The sequence below is a fragment of the Elgaria multicarinata genome, chromosome 3 (genome assembly GCF_023053635.1).
Source record: "Elgaria multicarinata webbii isolate HBS135686 ecotype San Diego chromosome 3, rElgMul1.1.pri, whole genome shotgun sequence".
Classification (NCBI taxonomy): Eukaryota; Metazoa; Chordata; class Lepidosauria; order Squamata; family Anguidae; genus Elgaria; species Elgaria multicarinata.
The window spans coordinates 160,430,108-160,447,824 of NC_086173.1; the positions used below are offsets into that span (position 1 = coordinate 160,430,108).

The 17,717-nt window shown below is 47.8% G+C and overlaps 1 protein-coding gene across 1 annotated transcript; it reads right to left on the bottom strand.

Annotated features, from left to right (window-relative positions):
* Positions 1 to 7,351: 7,351 nt before the first annotated feature.
* On the bottom strand, positions 7,352 to 16,582 carry LOC134396181 (zinc finger and SCAN domain-containing protein 21-like). Its single transcript, XM_063122585.1, has 4 exons — positions 16,548 to 16,582; positions 14,797 to 15,605; positions 10,896 to 11,022; positions 7,352 to 8,521 (listed from the first exon to the last, which is right to left on the bottom strand). The coding sequence occupies exons 2-4, from the start codon at positions 15,592 to 15,594 to the stop codon at positions 7,506 to 7,508; spliced, it is 1,941 nt and encodes a 646-aa protein (XP_062978655.1). The 5' UTR covers positions 15,595 to 15,605; positions 16,548 to 16,582; the 3' UTR covers positions 7,352 to 7,505.
* Between the last annotated feature and the right edge of the window lie 1,135 nt (positions 16,583 to 17,717).

Here is a 17,717-nt window from a genome sequence, read left to right on the forward strand (position 1 = left end):
GTTGGAGAGCAGAGAGCTTCAGCTATTGGGCAGTACAGGAATGTAATAAAATAAATAAACTTATGGCCCCTCTATGTGTTTTTGAGCTCCAACTCCCATCTGCCCCATTTTGATGGGGAGTATGGGAGTTGTAATCCATCTAGAGCTGTTGGTCAACAGGTTGTCCACCCTTACCCTATTTGTATTCAACTCCACACACCTCCACTTCCAGTTTACTTCAGTGTTAAATAAGCTGTTTCTTCATTTGCAGGTTTGGACATTTTATTCGGTTTTCTGGATTATAAAAAGAACTGCCATTTCTCTCCCTGTTTGTGGAAAAGGTGGATTTCCTTACGTTTGGGAACCTGAAACAAACTAGATGACGCCTAGGAAGTATTGACATGTATTTATTTTATCAATTCATGAATCACCTTTCGACCTTAATAGGATTGCCCTAGGCGACTTACAGTTAAAACTTAAAAACGTTTAAAAAGAGCTCATTTACTCTGCAGTAAGTATATAATTATTGCCTTGCTCGATCCTCGCAAAGGTTCATCTAGCCCCGGCTTCCCCACTCTGATAGCCACACTGGCTGGGGATAATGGGAGTTGTAGTCCAAGACACTTCGAGGGGAAGGCTGGGCCTAGAAAGTGGTTGGGTGGACAATGACAATGTGTGGCTCTCCAAAAGTTGACTTGACTACAACTCCCATCAACCCTAGCCAGCATGCCCAATAATGAGGGATGATGGGTGTTGCGGTATCTGGGCGGCCACACATTCTCCATCTCTGTGCTATTTGGGAAAGCCCTGTATTCTGATGGGCGTGATTTGGGATGTGTCTTCTGGGTAGGCATGGTGGGGCACCTATTGAGGGCCCACACCCCGGCAGTAGTTGTGAGGAGATGCTGCAGCCATCTTGCTCACTGGCTCTCTACCTGCCACGATGTAGGCAAGGGTCTGGCCATCCCTTCATTGTCTTCATAAGAACATCATAAGTGCCCTGCTGGATCAGACCAGGGGTCCGTCTAGTCCAGCACTCTGTTCACACAGGGGCCAAACAGCTGTCGACCAGGGACCAACAAAGCACACCACGGTGCAACAGCACCCTCCCACCCATGTTCCCCAGCAACTGGTGCACACAGGCTTTCTGCCTCGAATACTGGAGATAGTACATAACCATCAGGGCTAGTAGGCATTGATGGCCTTCGCCTCCAGGAATTTATCCAACCCCCTTTTAAATCCATCCAAATTGGCAGCCATCACTCCATCCTGTGGTAGGGAGTTCCATAATGTGTCATGAGTGGGCAATGGATGGACACCAGCCTAGGGCAGGCCCACACCCCAGCAGTGTCCCTCTGACTACTACAGACCACTGGACTTGGTCCTCTTTGCCATGGCAACCAGCTTCTCCTGCCCTCTCTCTCCGACCCAAATAATGGTAGTGAGGAGGCGAAGGAGCACCATGGCCTCCTTGCTCACCTATCAAGCAAGTGCGACCAAGGAGGAGAGTTGAGCAGCAATGTGAACACAGACTCACTGAGGGATGGAGGCTTGTTGGGGGTGTTTTGCCCTCGGGCCCTCGGAAACCTGCCTCCGAGCCCGATTCTCCCCCTCCCCCCCCCCTCCAGTCTCACCTCTGTCCTTTCAACGTCGAGATGATTTGTGGGCGACTCGCCATCCTTCCTTTTTCAGGTCACGAAAACACAGTGTTAGGAAATGTTGCTGTTTAGTTTAACACAGCGATTTTCTTTCTTTCTTTCCTTTGTCTTCCACACTCATGGAGGCCAAAAGACCAGACACATCAGCTCACCGTTTGGCAATGCTCTGTAGCTGACTGTTCCGTACGGTTAACCCTATGGAAAGGAGGACAGGGCACCTGTAGCTTTAACAGTTGCATAGAAAAGGCAATTTCAGCAGGTGTCATTTGTATATATGGAGAACCTGGTCAAATTTCCTCTTCATCACAACAGTTAAAGCTGCAGGAGCCCTGCCTAGCATGACCAGATACCAAAGAGGGCAGAGCTGCTGCAGTTTTAACTGTTGGGATGAAGAGGGAATTTTACCAGCTGCTGCATGCCTACAAGGGACACCTGCTGAAATCCCTTTTTCTATGCAACTGTTAAAGATACAGGAGCCCTGTCTTCCTTTCCATAGGGTCACCCTATCATTCAGCATTCAATAGCAGCATTATTATTAAATAGTCGTAAAGCAGCCCACATTCGCTGCACTGTTCATTATTCACTTTAAGAACATCAGCAGAGCCCTGCTGGATCAGACCGAGGGTCCATCTAGTCCAGTACTCTGTTCACACAGTGGTCAACCAGCCATCAGGCCAGGGACCAATAAGCAGGACATGGTGCAACAGCACCCTCCCGCCCATGTTCCCCAGCAACTGGTGCACACAGGCTTACTGCCTCGAATACTGGAAGTTAGGGTGACCACATGGAAAGGAGGACAGTGCTCCTGTATCTTTAACACTTGCATAGAAAAGAGAATTTCAGCAGGTGTCATTTGTATATATGGAGAACCTGGAGAAATTTCCTCTTCATCACAACAGTTAAAGCTGCAGGAGCCATGCCCTCTTTTAATTCTGGTCACTCCAGTATAGCTCCTGCAGCTTTAACTGCTGTGATGAAGAGGAAATTTCTCCAGGTTCTCCATATATACAAATGACTCCTGCTGGAATTCCCTTTTCTATGCAACTGTTAAAGATACAGGAGCACAGTCCTCCTTTTCATATGGTCACCCTACTGGAAGTAGCACACAACCACCAGGGCTAGCATTTTAACTATTTAGAAATCTTTCTAGACTGCCTGCCATATATCCAGGTGGAGCACAGTATAAAAATATTAATCTACATTATCAATAAAACCAATCAGCTATAAGAGTCTTCCTGAATCTAATGCCCTCCTGATGTTTTGGACTACAAGTCCCAGCATGCCTAACCATTGACCATGCTGCCTGCAGCTGAAGGGAGTTGAGGTCCAAAAAGGTTGGAGACTCCTGTCTTAGACAGGCTTTTTAAAACACGTACACTGCTGTAAAATTCTATAGTACGTGTGATATAAAAAAAATCTTTTCATTACAATGAATATAATTGCCTGCCAGAGACAAGTGGCAGACAGCAGTGTCTCATGTGTGTTTACTCAGAAGTAAGTCTCATTGTGTTTCCCGAGGCTTTCTTCCAGGTAAGTGTGGATAGCACTGCAGTTAATTCCATATTCGTATGGCTTTCATCCTTGGAAAACACATACACACACGTTTTTACTGCTACCACCTTTGGCTTTCTTGCAAAATTGGCCCTTATTTTCATCATTCGATGGCTGACCTTTCCCCCTCAGCAAGTAGCGAGTGTTGATGAATATTCCATGTCCCCAAACAGAGAAAGTCTTCTAAGGTGCTTGAAAAAAAAACCCTCAATATATATCAATACAACATTCCCAACTGTTTTAATATTTGCTTGCACTCTGTATTATTTCTCGTTGTGGTGAATATTACCACTAATACAGTTTTGCTTCATTCCGAATTTATTTTGCAACCATCGACGAGGTGGACTTAACATCCGTCCACAAAGAAGCGTTTCCCCTGTCAAATTCATGCTTTTCCGGAAAATTCTGCTTTTGAGTTTCTGAAGTCTCCGGAAGGATTGTTCCCCACAATTTCTACAGAAACAGGCCGTCGTTACGTTTCTCAGTCGTGAGAGTCACATGCAGAAGGCGTCCTCACCTGCAGCTGGTTGCACATACATGTTTATTTATTATTACATTTATATCCCATCGTGTTTTCCCCCTCTTGCAAAGAACCCTAGGTGGCTTGCACAATCCTCCACTTTGTTTTATCCTCACAACAACCCTGTGAGGTAGGTGAGGATGAGAGTCAGCGACTGGCCCAACGTCACCCAGTCAGATTCCATGACCGAGCAGAGACTAGAACTTGGACGTAAGAACTACAGCCGGAACTTGGTTAAGTAAAAAGCAGCCTCCCCTTGTCAGAAGCAAAACAAGTGTCTCAAATATAACACAACTCTTGGCCCAAAACATTGCAATCCCTTCAACTCATGCCCTGGGATGTGTCATGTTATGTGACCTGTGGTGCTGTTAGCACTCAATCCTGATTCTTGTGGTGAATGTGAAGTCCACGGCACTCCCCCATTTAAAGAAACTATTCTTTGGGTTGTTTTTGCCATGTGGCCACAGGAAATCTAAATCTGTTCAAAGCGAGATTTAGTTATTTATTTATTACATTTATATACCGCCCCACAGCCAAAGCTCTCTGGGCGGTTCACAATAGCTAAAAACAGAAAACATTTACTGTTCAGAGCAAGATTGGAGGAGGAAGAGGAGGAAAGAAGTAATTAACTCTGCGAGATCGCCTTCTCCTATACAATCTGCCCTGCACGCTCAGGTCCTCTGGGAAGCCAAAATTAGGCTGACAGGTATTACCCAGATGACCTTCTCTTCTGCTGCTCCCAGACTGTGGAACAGCCTGCCGGAGGAGATTCATCAACTTAACAGTCTTTTAGCATTTAAGAAAGCGATAAAGACTGAGCTCTTCCGGCAGGCCTACCCAGTGGAATTTTAGGATGCTTTTAGGATGTTTTAACAGTGTATACTGTTTTTAATCAGTATTTTATGTATTTTATACTTGCTGTTGTTCTCTGCCTCAATCAAAATGGAGAGGCGGGTAAGGAATAAAATAATAATAATTTCCCTGCCATGTATGTTCACTAAAAATTAGCCACTCCGAATTGCTTCTCTCCCCCAAGGGGGGAACAAAAAGACAAGTTGACCACTGGGGCAGCTTGTAGAAGAGTCTTATCCCAAGTTTGTAGGGAAGCAGTTAAGTAGGGTGACCATATGAAAAAGAGGACAGGGCTCCTGTATCTTTAACAGTTGTACAGAAAAGGGAATTTCAGCAGGTGTCATTTGTATGCCTGCAGCACCTGGTGAAATTCCCTCTTCAGCGCACCAGTGAAAGCTGCAGGAGCCCTGCCCTCTGTTCTACTTTTCTATCTGGTCAAGAGGGAAGGGCTCCTGCAGCTTTCACTGGTGCGATGAAGAGGGAGTTTCACCAGTTGCTGCAGGCGTACAAATGACACGTGCGGAAATTCCCCTTTTCTATGCAACTATTAAAGATGTAGGAGCCTGGTCCTCCTTTTCACAGGGTCACCTTAGGTTAAGCACTCTCACATTGCTACACTGATCAAATTCAGAGCCACGGCTGCATTAAACTAAAAACAAAACGAAGCGAACCACAAGAAATGCCAAGGAACACCACCTTCACAATCTCGCCCCCTGCCCTAAGTTCGCAAATCTCCCCCAAACCAACACGAAGATGCCTTTAGAAAAGGAATTGGTCAGAGGGGAGTTATGACCCAAAAGAATCAGTAGCACTGCTGGTCCTCGTCCACCTCTTCGGTCCCCTTTTTATAGTATTGGTCTCTGGCCCCACCTCTTCCTTTCCTGATTGGCTCTCCTGACAACTTCCCCCTGGATTTTAATGCCCATCTAGTTTCTCCACCCTCCCCTATACTCAACTGCTCTGCCTACCATTCCTTCCACATGAAGGTGATGCTGTCATGCCATAGCCTTCAGATTTCATTGCAATACGACGTGTGGGCGGGAACTAGAGAAGAGAGAATCCCTAAAATGCCCTAAAACAGCCTTGCGGCTGGACAGCCATCTGTCAGGGATACTTGAAGGTGGATTCCTGCATTGAGTAGGGGGTTGGACTTGATGGCCTTAGAGGCCCCTTCCAACTCTACTATTCTGTGATTCTATTCTTCTATGAACTCGCCTGGTCACCACAGGCGTACAGGAATTCCATGCAGGTGACTGAGCAGGATAACAGAGGAAGAGCAGATCACTGCGTCCTTTCTCCCCATGGCAGGAGACACATTTTCTTCAAGCCTGCCAAGACACGAGCAGCCTGCATTTCCAAGCTGAGCAGAGAACGGAGCTCTCCTTCCTCCCTGGTCAGGATGGAAACGCCAGGGACTACCCTCTTTGCAGGCTAGAAAAAGAGTTTGCAAGCTAGTAATTCTCGTGGGTTTATTGACAAGGCTAAGCTAAAATGAAAGTTTATCTAGACCGCTGCATTCTGGACATATTCTCCGTCAGGGGGCCCCAGTGAAACAGAACCATTTGTATTTTTGGCATGCTCTGTTGCAGGGGTAGGCAAGTAAACAGGAAGTCGGGACCTACCCGTTGATCAAGGGATGATTATCAGTAAGTCAGCTAGGCTTTATGACTTCCAGTTACCTCCCACCATGGCAAAACAACTCCTTAAATAAGCAGCCAGAATCTCTGATCTGTAGTAACTCGGATACAGATTGGCATTAGAAGATGATTCCATTGTAGGGCATATCAGGTGCAGTAAGGAACTGGCCCCGCCCCTCCGCCCCCACCATTTTCACCTGGCCCCGCCCCCTTCAGACCTGCCATTTTATACCTGGACCCACTTCAAGTCTCCACTTTGCATATGCCCCGGTGCTAATTGATGGATGTTAGCATTCCAGTGAAAACGCAGGCGTCAGACCCTTTTCAGACGGCCGGCCGAATCCCATTCCGGAGCTCTTGAGGGCAGCATTCCAGTGGCTGGGCTTCCAGCTTTTACCGCCAGTAATGAAGCCTTAGGACAGGTGTTTCACCCTTTTACGACGGGAACAAACTCCATGAAAGCTGGCAACCCACTGAAAGATCAGAGTTCAGGAAAGGCACTGGGGCCTTCTGGGTCTCTCTGGACAGCCGGGTTTGACAACGAAAGCCAAGTCGATCCCACAGGGCTGAAGTCCACACAGGCCAAAGAGATTCACCAATGGAATCACTCTGTTCCGCTCTCTATCCCAAATGTGTCGAGACCGAATAATTTATATTTCACTGTACTTTCTCACCCGTAGGGCCTTCCCCTTCCTTTCTCCTTCGCTTGTAGTTTGGGGAATTTGCGTTCGCCCCTTTTCATCGCTTGCCTCAAGGTCAGGGCTGTCCTTAACAAAATAATAATAATTCTTTGCCCCAATAAAATTATGCAAAATTGTTACGTTTGGCGTACCAGTATTCTATTTCGGTCATTGGGAAAGGATCTACATCCCCTGGGTGGTGTAAATCCTGCTCAGCCTCACACACCTGTCCTGTTCACTCTGCCTCTACCCCTGGTTGGCTTCCGATATTTCACCCAAAACTGAGTATGTATGTTCAAACCTATCAGGGCAGCGACGTTCAAACCTATCAGCGATGAGGACTAGAAACTTGCTTTAAAACAAACAAACAAACAAAGAACAACGAATAGGAGGCTCCCAAAATGCTGAATTCTGCATCAAATTCCAATTTCGGCATATAGTGTAAAAATCATTAGTCCACGCAAAAACATTAGTGAGTATATGTGGGCAAGCAGGCTATGTTAGTCCTTTATAGAGTGAAGAGAAAAAGAGAGAGACACAATCCGTTTTTTAAAAACTCCCCCTGCCGCTCGCCTGCGGCGAGTTAAGAATTGTCTCCAAGTGACCATGCGTTCACAAACAAGCTTGACTATAAGTAACCCCACTCGGTGTGGAGAAGGACGCACATGTGCCCCATTCTCATGTCCTTCTGGGTCACAAGCCTTTGAGCAGTTTCGGCCGTTTCATCCTTCACAGGAAGCCCGATCTCGGCCCCGGCAAAGCTGTTCCCATTATCTGAGTGTTGCGGGTACAGTTTCTGCCTCATGTGCCTTCTCTCGTGCGTGCTGCAGTGGGACCTCTGGCTGAAGCTTTTGCCGCAGTCGAGGCATGTGAACGGCTTCTCCCCCGTATGGGTCCTCCGGTGTCGGACGAGATCCGAGCGGTGGCGGAAGGTCTTCCCGCAGTCCGAGCAATTGTACGGCCTCTCTTTCGCGTGCATCCGCTGGTGCCGGCCCAGGAGCGAGGGTTCACTGAACTTCCGGCCGCAATCCGGACACCGGTATGGCTTGTCGCTCGCCGTGTGGGTCCTCTTGTGTACGACCAGGTTGGAGCTGTCGCTGAAACCCCGGCCGCAATAGGAGCACTTGTACGGCTTCTCGCCTGTGTGAGTCCTCCGGTGGCGGACCAGGTAGGAGTTCTGACAAAAGCTTTTCCCGCAGTCCAAGCACTGGTAGGGCTTCTTGTCGGCGTGAATTCTCCGGTGTGCAATGAGGTTGGAGCGGTCACTGAAGCTCCTCCCGCAATGGAGGCACTGGAATGGCCTCTCCCCAGTGTGGGTTCTCCGATGTTTAAGGAGGTCGGAGCTCCGGCCAAATGACTTCCCACACTCGGTACAGACTTTTTTCCTCCGGTCCTTGTGGATCCTCTCCTGGGCAATGGTTTCGCCAAATTCCCGCCCGAGTCCAGGACAAGAAACCGGTTTACACTCTCCCTCCCCTAAGTGGCCGTCGTACCGATTCTCCGATTTGCGTTCATTCTCAAAAGCGTCCAGCTGTTCCTGGCACAGAAAAGCCGTCTCTCCAAAGGCCCCGGACGGCTCCATTTTCTCCGAACATTTCAGTTGAGGTTTCTCCTCCTCGTTCTCACTCACCCACCCCTCTCCTGCTGGAAATATGGAAAAGGGGGAGAGAGACAGACACGCACTAGTCATTCCTCGTAACAAAGCTGAAAAATCTGGCCACAGCGATACATACCCTCGTAATTGGATTACCACAATACTCTGTATATGGGGCTGCCCTTGAAAGGCGTGTTTGGAAAACACCACAGCTAGTTTGCTCTCTGGCTTACACATTTTAAACCAAATTGCACCGCTCTTATGTCAACTGCACCAGTTTCAGATTCATTTCCGGGCCCAATTCAAGGTCCTGGTGCTTACCTATAAAGCCCTAAATGGCTTAAGACCAGGATACTGGAAAGACTGCTTACTTCCATATGAACTTCCCTACAGGTAGAGATCACCTGTGGAGGTCCTGCTTTGAAATTCTACTATCCAAACCACTTTTGGTGTTAGGACATGCCACAGGGCCTTTTCTGTGGCAGCCCCCATTTATAGAATTCCTCCTCAAAGGAGGTGAGACTAGCCACATCCCTGGTGGCGTTTAGGCCGGCAGTGAAAACATTTCGACTACTTGCCTAGTAATAGCTTTTAAAATCTTTAATTCCATCTCTTTTGTTTCGCAGGCTTTAAATTTTTTGTTACTTGGTGACGTGTTGTGTTATTTGATGATGATGCACAGGCACAACATTGGAGAATCCAGAGTTTATTAGTATGTATGGGGTTGACAACCTTTTTGGGGTGTGGGCACCACCACAAAATAGTTGCCATGGGAGGCACGGCAAAGGGAAAATAACCTGCCCAAAAGACTGAGTTCAATGCAGAGGTGGGGGCTGAGCCCCCTGCAGACTAAACCAGTGAACCCCAACGTGGCGCCCACAGATGCTTCCAAGAGTACCCACGAAGTTCTCCACTCCCTGTCCCCTTTAAATCATTTTTTGGGGATAAAAACCTTGGAAAATCTTAGGGCAGTCCTCTTTCTCAAAGCCTCTAGCCTTGCCCTTTCTCTTTGCCTTCCTGTTCCCGCCTCCATCCCAGCCTCTAGCTTTGCTAATCTTTCTCACTACCTCTTTACCTAGGGTGACCATAGGGAAAGGAGGACAGGGCTCCTGTATCTTGAACAGTCGCATAAAAAAGGGAATTTCAGCAAGTGTCATTTGTATGCGCGCAGCACTTGGTGAAATTCCCTCTTCATCGCAACCGTGAAAGCTGCAAGGGCCCTACCCTCTTTTGTAACTGGTCCCTCTGGGCAGGGCTCCTGCAGCTTTCACGGTTGGGATGTAGAGGGAATTTCACCAGGTGCTGCATGCCTACAAATGACACCTGCTGAAATTCCCTTTTCTACACAACTGCTGTTTCTGCCCCTGTGCTTTGACGCGGACAGCCCCTTTGGACTTTCTACCTGCTACTAGCGGCGGCTTACCTGAAGGCAGAAATCAGAATTAGCTTTGAGAAGCGCCTTGCCTCAAGGCCGGAATTAGATCACTTGGCAGAAGCACTGTACAAATGGCCCCAGTCCTGTTGCAAACAACAGGACGTAAACTTTTGACTCCTCACCGGAGTCTCCGTACGAAGAGCCCTGCTGGATCAGACCACGGTTCCATCTAGCCCAGCATTCTGTTCACACAGAGGCCCACCAGATGCCCCATGGGAAATCCACAAGCAGGACATGAGTGCAATAGCACACTCCCACCCATGTTCCCCAGCAACTGGTGAATGCAGGCATACTGCCTCTGATACTGGATGTAGCACATAGCTATCAGGGCTAGTAGCCGCTGAGAGCCTTCTCCTCTAGGAATTTCTCCAACCCCCTTTGAAAGCCATCCAAAGCGGTGGCCATCACTACATCCTGTGGTAATGAATTCCATAGTTTAACTCTGCACTATGTGAAGAAGTCCTTCCTTTGACCTGTCCTGAATCTCCCACCCATCAGCTTCCTGACATGACACCTAGTATTGTGAGAGAAGGAAAAATATGCCTCCCTATCTACTTTTTCCACAACATGCATCATTTTGTACACCTCTATTATGTCTCCCCTCATTTACCTCTTTTCTAAGCTAAACAATCCCAGCAGGGTGCAAAGTTTTCTCACAGAACTGTTGCTATTATTTATTTATTTATTTATTATTGCATTTATATCCCCGCCTTTTTCCTGCAAGGAGCCCAAGGCGGCGTACATAATCCTCCTCCTCTCCACTTTATCCTCACAACAACAACCCTGTGAGGTAGGCTGGGTGAGAGAGTCTGTGACTGGCCCAAAGTCACCCAGTGGGTTTCCATGGCCGAGTGGGGACTAGAACCCAGGTCTCCCGACTCCCAGTCTGACACTCTAGCCACTACACCACACTGGCTCTATGCCAGTAGCGACATGGATTTTTCAACCCCCTGCAGGAGAAGGCCTCAGGTATCATAAGAAATACTTACCCAGGGAACTGTTATCTGCATCACTATCCTGCTTGGCCTCTCGGTAGACTTGCCATTGCCCACTGCCTGATGGGACCCGTTCTGCCTTGGGGACGTTCCCAGGCGTTTCCGGAAAAGGTCGTGACACCTAGAATGACAATGAGTAAATAGCCACAGGTAGCGTTTCATTTACACCTGGAGCCAGTGAGGCCAGGTGAAAATTCTTCCACAGAAAAGTTTTTCAGTGGCCCCATTCAGAAGGCACCTTAAACCATGGCTTTAACCATGGTGGTTAAGCCAGAAAGCCAGGCCGTGTTCACAAGACACCTTAAACCATGGTTTGAACCATGGTGGTTAAGCCAGAAAGCCAGGCCATGTTCAGAAGACACCTTAAACCATGGCTTGAACCATGGTGGTTAAGCCAGAAAGCCAGGCCATGTTCAGAAGACACCTTAAACCCCGGCTTCAACCATGGTGGTTAAGCCAGAAAGCCAGGCCATGTTCAGAAGACACCTTAAACCATGGCTTGAACCATTGTGGTTAAGCCAGAAAGCCAGGCCATGTTCAGAAGATACCTTAAACCATGGCTTGAACCATGGTGGTTAAGCCAGAAAGCCAGGCCATGTTCAGAAGACACCTTAAACCATGGCTTGAACCATGGTGGTTAAGCCAGAAAGCCAGGCCATGTTCAGAAGACACCTTAAACCCCGGCTTCAACCATGGTGAATAAAACAAAAAGCCTTATTCACCGTGGTTAAAGCCATGGTTTAAGGTGCCTTCTGAACACGGCCTGGCTTTCTGGCTTAACCACCATGGTTCAAGCCATGGTTTAAGGTGCCTTCTGAATGGGCCCAGTGCTTTATTTTTCCACAGAATTCTTTTGTTTCCTTGTTCCAAAGTTCATTAGCAACGAGGAATGAACGAGTCTCTCTCAGCATATCACACAGAGTTCTTTGGGTTCCTAGAATTGTGTCAACAGCTTTTTTAGTACGTTTACTTTTTCCTGAAATTCAAACATTCAAAGGGAGGGAGGTACGTGCTCTTGTCTTCAAAAGTTTACAAGTATTCCAGTAAAGAAAGTCTACCTCATGTAACACTTAAATCACTTTAAGGCTGCAATCCTACAAGAATGGAAGAACTGGATCAGACCAAGGGTCCATCTAATTCACACAGTGGATAACCAACTGTCTACAGGAAACCCATGAGCAGGACATGGGTGCAACAGCACTCTCCTGCCCATGCTCCCCAGCAACTGGTGTACAAAGGCACGCTGCCTCTGATACTGGAGGTAGCATGTAGCCATCAGGACTCATAGCCATGGATAGGCTTCTCTTCCAATAATTTGTCCAACCCCCTTTGAAATCCATCCAAACTGGTGTTCATCGCTACATCTTGTGGTAGTGAGTTCCACAGTTTGCACTATGTGAAGAAGATGTCCTTCCCTCTCCCTGTTCTGAATTTCCCACCTCTCAGTTTCAAGGGATTATTATTATTATTATTATTATTATTATTATTATTATTATTATTATTTTATATAGCACCATCAATGTACACGGTGCTGTACAGAGTAAAACAATAAATAGCAAGACCCTGCCGCATAGGCTTACATTCTAATAAAATCACAATAAAACAATAAGGAGGGGAAGAGAATGCACCAAACAGGCAGTATAAAAGTCAGAGCAAAATCAAGTTTTAAAAGCTTTAGGAAAAAGAAAAGTTTTTAGCTGAGCTTTAAAAGCTGCGATTGAACTTGTAGTTCTCAAATGTTCTGGAAGAGCGTTCCAGGCGTAAGGGGCAGCCGAAGAAAATGGACGAAGCCGAGCAAGGGAAGTGGAGACCCTTGGGCAGGCGAGAAGCATGGCATCAGAGGAGCGGAAAGCACAAGCGGGGGAATAGTGTGAGATGAGAGAGGAGAGATAGGAAGGAGCTAGACCGTGAAAAGCTTTGTAGGTCAACAGGAGAAGTTTATATTGGATTCTGAAGTGAATTGGAAGCCAATGAAGAGATTTCAGAAGTGGAGTAACATGGTGAGAGCGGCGAGCCAAGAAGATGATCTTAGCAGCAGAGTGGTGAACAGAAACCAATGGACTGATGTGAGAAGAAGGAAGGCCAGTGAGAAGAAGGTTGCAGTAGTCTAACCGAGAAATAACCAATGCATGAACAAGAGTCTTGGCAGAAGAGACAGACAAAAATGATCGAATCCTGGCAATATTATACAGGAAAAAACGACAGGATTTAGCTACTGCCTCGATATGAGGAATAAAGGAGAGCGAGGAATCAAATATAAAGCCAAGACTACGAGCTTCCTTGACTGGAGTAAGCTTCCTTGACTGGATGACCTCTTTGGGTTCTAGTATTGTGAGAGGCGGAGGGAAACGTCTCCCTGTCTGAGACACTCACGCCCATGTTCCCCCAGCAGCTGGTGTACAAGGGCCAAACTTAGTTTCAGAAGAGCTCTTCGGAGGTACATTCAGGTGGTGGGAGGGGCCAAAGGGAAAAAGGGTGAAGCCAAAACAGCAGCTTATTTTAGCTTAATGTTCTTCTTGCTAGTAACTAGACCTTAGATAGTAGAAACGTTTCAGCCTTTGAGGACTACCAAATGATTGGCGGTCCGGGGAAAGGGGATGAGGTTATGGACATCTGGGAAACCTGGTAGGCCACATTTGGTATCCGGGAGGGCCGGATTTGGCCCACGGCCCTGAGGTTCAACACCTCTGAGAGAATGCATCTGTACCGTAGAGTGACCCTATGGAAAGGAGGACAAGGGCTCTGTGGCGTTACACCCCACAAGTCAATTCCAAATGTATGTCTGCGGTTTGTAAGTCTGTGGTTTTTAGAATGTTGGCCTGAGTGGGCGGAGTTAGAATGTCTGGGGAGGGGGAGGAGTCATATATAAGGGAAGGATTGAGGGGGACTTGTTAGGTACTCTTAGAGTCTTTAGTGCTCTCTGTGTGTAGAGTACTTAAGTTCTGGGAAATTTGAGAGTCAGCGTAGTGAGTGGTGTCTAGAGTGTGGTGTGCACGTAGTGGATGTATATTAAACAATACTGATAATAAAGAAAGTTCAAGAGTGATTGTGTGAGAAAAAGGAAAGCGCGAATGTGAATGAGTGACCGGATTGTATGAAAGGTTTCAAAAAGGGGTTTTAAATGTTGTTATTTGAAACAAAGCTTATGAACTTTTAAAAATAAATTTTGATTGTTTGTTTTAAAACTACCACAAAAATCCCACGTGTCTGTTTGGCATTTATCATCTTAAGTTTACACATTCAGCACCCACTTCTGACAATCATTCACCTAAGCAGATATAACTCACAGCGCATTATTGTATATATTAAAATCCATTCTCCATTTTAAACCCCTTTCTCCACATAGTTTGGAGGAAGGTGGGTTTTATCCCTTGCCTCAGGCGTATCAAGCGGTGGTGCTTGGCTTGAGCAGGGAGTAGCCTCGGCCGGGTCTGGTGTTCAGAGCCTGTGTCGCCCCAGGCTCCTGTACCTTTAACAGTTGCGTAGAAAAGGGAATTTCAGCTGGTGTCATTTGCAGGCGTGCAGCACCTGGTGAAATTCCCTCTTCACCACAACAGTTAAAGCTGCAGGAGCCCTGCCCTCTTTTGTATCTGGTCACTCTAGCTATACCCCTGCAGCTTGAAGTGTTGGGATGAAGAGGGATTTCACCAGCTGCTCCTTGCTGCTGTTGCCATTTCCCGGAGAAGGCAGGGGAAGGGCGACTAGGTTGGCAGGTAAGATTTGTGGGACACAGGGGCCCCTGACAAGTGCCCAAGGCTGCCGACTCCTTTGCCGGCGCCACAATATTTCAGAGCCGGCCGTCTACTTTGGGTGGTACGTTCGTGGCGTCACTGCCGTGGCCCCCTTGTGCCTAAAAAGTTTCCCCACCTAAGATGTTGGGTGAAGATCCTCTCACCTGCTGCTCCCAGTCCTTGGGCTCTCGCTGCCTCCTCAGGAACTCCTCCGCCAGGACCACCGCCTGGGAGCTGGTCCCTGGACCGCCTTCCCGGACCCAGCCCTGCATCTCCGTGGGCAGGACAGCCAGGAACTGCTCCAGGAGCACAAGCTCCAGGATCTGCTCCTTGGTGCGTCTCTCTGGTTCCAGCCACTGGCGGCAAAGGGCTCTAAGTCGGAGGCAGGCCTCGCGGGGGCCCTCGGCCTCCCGGTAGCAGAACTGCCGGAAACGCCGGCGCTGGGCCTCGGCGCCCAGCCTCGAGACCTCCGCCTTCAACTTCCCGCCGTCTCCCCTGTCTCCAGCCTCCGGGCTGTGGGAGGGCTGTTGCACTTCTCCTGTTAAGGGCCGTGCCGCCCAGTCCCCCCTCGGCCATATCCAAGCATCGCCGGCGCCCTCAAAGGGGCTGGCAAATGCCTTGCTGTTCTCTTCCCACGGCGTGGGGGCGGGCAGCTGTGGGTTTCCCCATCCGGGGTGAGGCGACTGGACCGCCTTCAGGAACTCCTGCCACGGGCCGTCCCAGGCCTGCGGCATCCCTTCGGCTGGCTCCTGCTTCACCTGCTGAGGGGCTGCCCACGGCAGGAGCTCCTTGGCCACCCCCACCTCGAGCGCTTGGCCTGCCCTTCTGGCGTCCTTGCTTGGCTTGGGGCTGGTCGGGTCGTCCTGTCCTCCCGCTTTCCTTCCGGGCTGGGCCCCTTGCTCCAGCACAGCCTGGAAATGTAGGCCTAGGGAGGTCACCGCAGCGCTTCCCACGGCAGCCATTTTCTCTCCACCTGGAAACAGAAGAACGCCACAATTGCCTTTCCAGATCAGACCAAAGGCCTTGCTAACCCAGTTCTCAGCCTCCAATGGAGGCCAGCCTAAAGTCCCTGAAAAAGTCAAACCAGGGGCTAAAGGTAACGGCTATCCCTAATCTTTCGTCCTTTCCAGCATCTAAGATAACTTGCATTTGGACAGGGAAGCCTGTCACGGCCGTTTGGCATCAATAAACCCATTCTCCTTCAGAACAGATTTAGTTTTGGGTTGGGACATATATAGAGATCAGGAGAAAATTGCCAATATTTCTCCCCCCTCTTCTCCCTGCCAGGGTGCCTGTGCTGTCAGTGGCTGCACAGTGGGGCAGGCTTGGTTTTCCTTCCCTGCATCTGAGGGCAGGAGGACAGGACTCCTGGGATCTAGATCAGTTCCCCCCCTACATCAAACCCTCTAGATGTTTTGGACTACAACTCCCACCACATCAGGATGATGGGGTTTGTAGTACAATACATCTGGAGGACACCAGGTTGGGGAAGATAAGCATAGAAGAAGGAGAGAGAAAAAGCTGCAACTCTTAAACTCCCCTCTTTTACAATCACAGGAGCCCCAGTTCTTCTGCTGCACCTGTTGAGCTTCTGCCTGCCAGACTATTCTTTTTTTTCTTTTAAAGACACAGGAACCCCATGGAGGGGGGGGTTGATGTTAGCAGCTGGAGATGGGAGGAAGGTCAGCTGCACAAGCACCTCCACCTCCCAGCCTGCAAGGGATGTGGGTGACTCTTTTCAGCCCCCCCACCCCACCCTCTGCACCCCACCATTAGCTGCTTGTCTCTGCTAACTCTCTAGGGGGGGATTTCTCTAGCCACCCCATTTTGCAGATCTAAAGGTGCTGCTTGCTTCTCCTCCTCCCCCTGTTCCCCCTTGATGGTCCCACACAGCGGCCCCTACTTTCAAGCTCACCCCCTGCCAGACAGCTTCCCCCACGTGGGAGGCAGGGGGCGTGGCAGGAAGGAAGGAAGCCCCTCTATTTACCTACCTTTACTGCTCCCAAGGTTCCCACGCCTCCTCTAGGCATTGCAGCTCTCTATCGCTTTAACTCCTTTGGTGCCATGTAACGTGTGGACGTGGCTAGGCTGGATTTTTTTTTAAAAAAAAACCCTTTGACTATTTTCTTGATCTGCTGCTGCATCTTTCCTTATTGTGATTTTCTTTCCACGATTCGTTGTTCTTGATGATGATGATGATGATGATGATGATAATAGAATGTATAATAATATTATGCATAAATAATGATGGACTTGTAATGCATTTTAATAATTTAACAATTATGCAATATCAGTTAATTAATAGTCTTAAGTAGGGTGACCATATGAAAAGGAGGACAGGGCTCCTGTGTCTTTAACAGTTGTATTGAAAAGGGAATTTCTGCTGGTATCATTTGTATATATGGAGAACCTGGTGAAATTCCCTCTTCATCACAACCGTTAAAGCTGCAGGAGCTATACTAGAGTGATGATGATGATGATGATGATGATGATGATGATAATAATAGAATGTATAATAATATTATGCATAAATAATGATGGACTTGTAATGCTTTTTAATAATTTAACAATTATGCAATATCAGTTAATTAATAGTCTTAAGTAGGGTGACCATATGAAAAGGAGGACAGGGCACCTGTATCTTTAACAGTTGCATAGAAAATGGAATTTCAGCAGGTGTCATTTGTATATATGGAGAACCTGGTGAAATTTCCTCTTCATCACAACAGTTAAAGCTGCAGGTGACCTGCCCTCTTTTAAAATGGTCACTCTAGTATAGCTCCTGCAGCTTTAACTGTTGTGATGAAGAGGGAATTTCACCAGGTTCCCCATATATACAAATGACACCTGCTGGAATTCCCTTTTCCATGCAACTGCTAATGATACAGGAGCCCTGTCCTCCTTTTCATATGGTCACCCTACTTAATGGTGATCTCCAGGGGAATTTTAAGATGTTTTTAGGATATTTTAACAATGTATAATTATGTTCTTAATTCAGTTTTATGTATTTTATATTTACTGTTGTTCCCCGCCTCGATCAAAATGGAGAGGAGGATAAGAAATTATTATTATTATTATTATTATT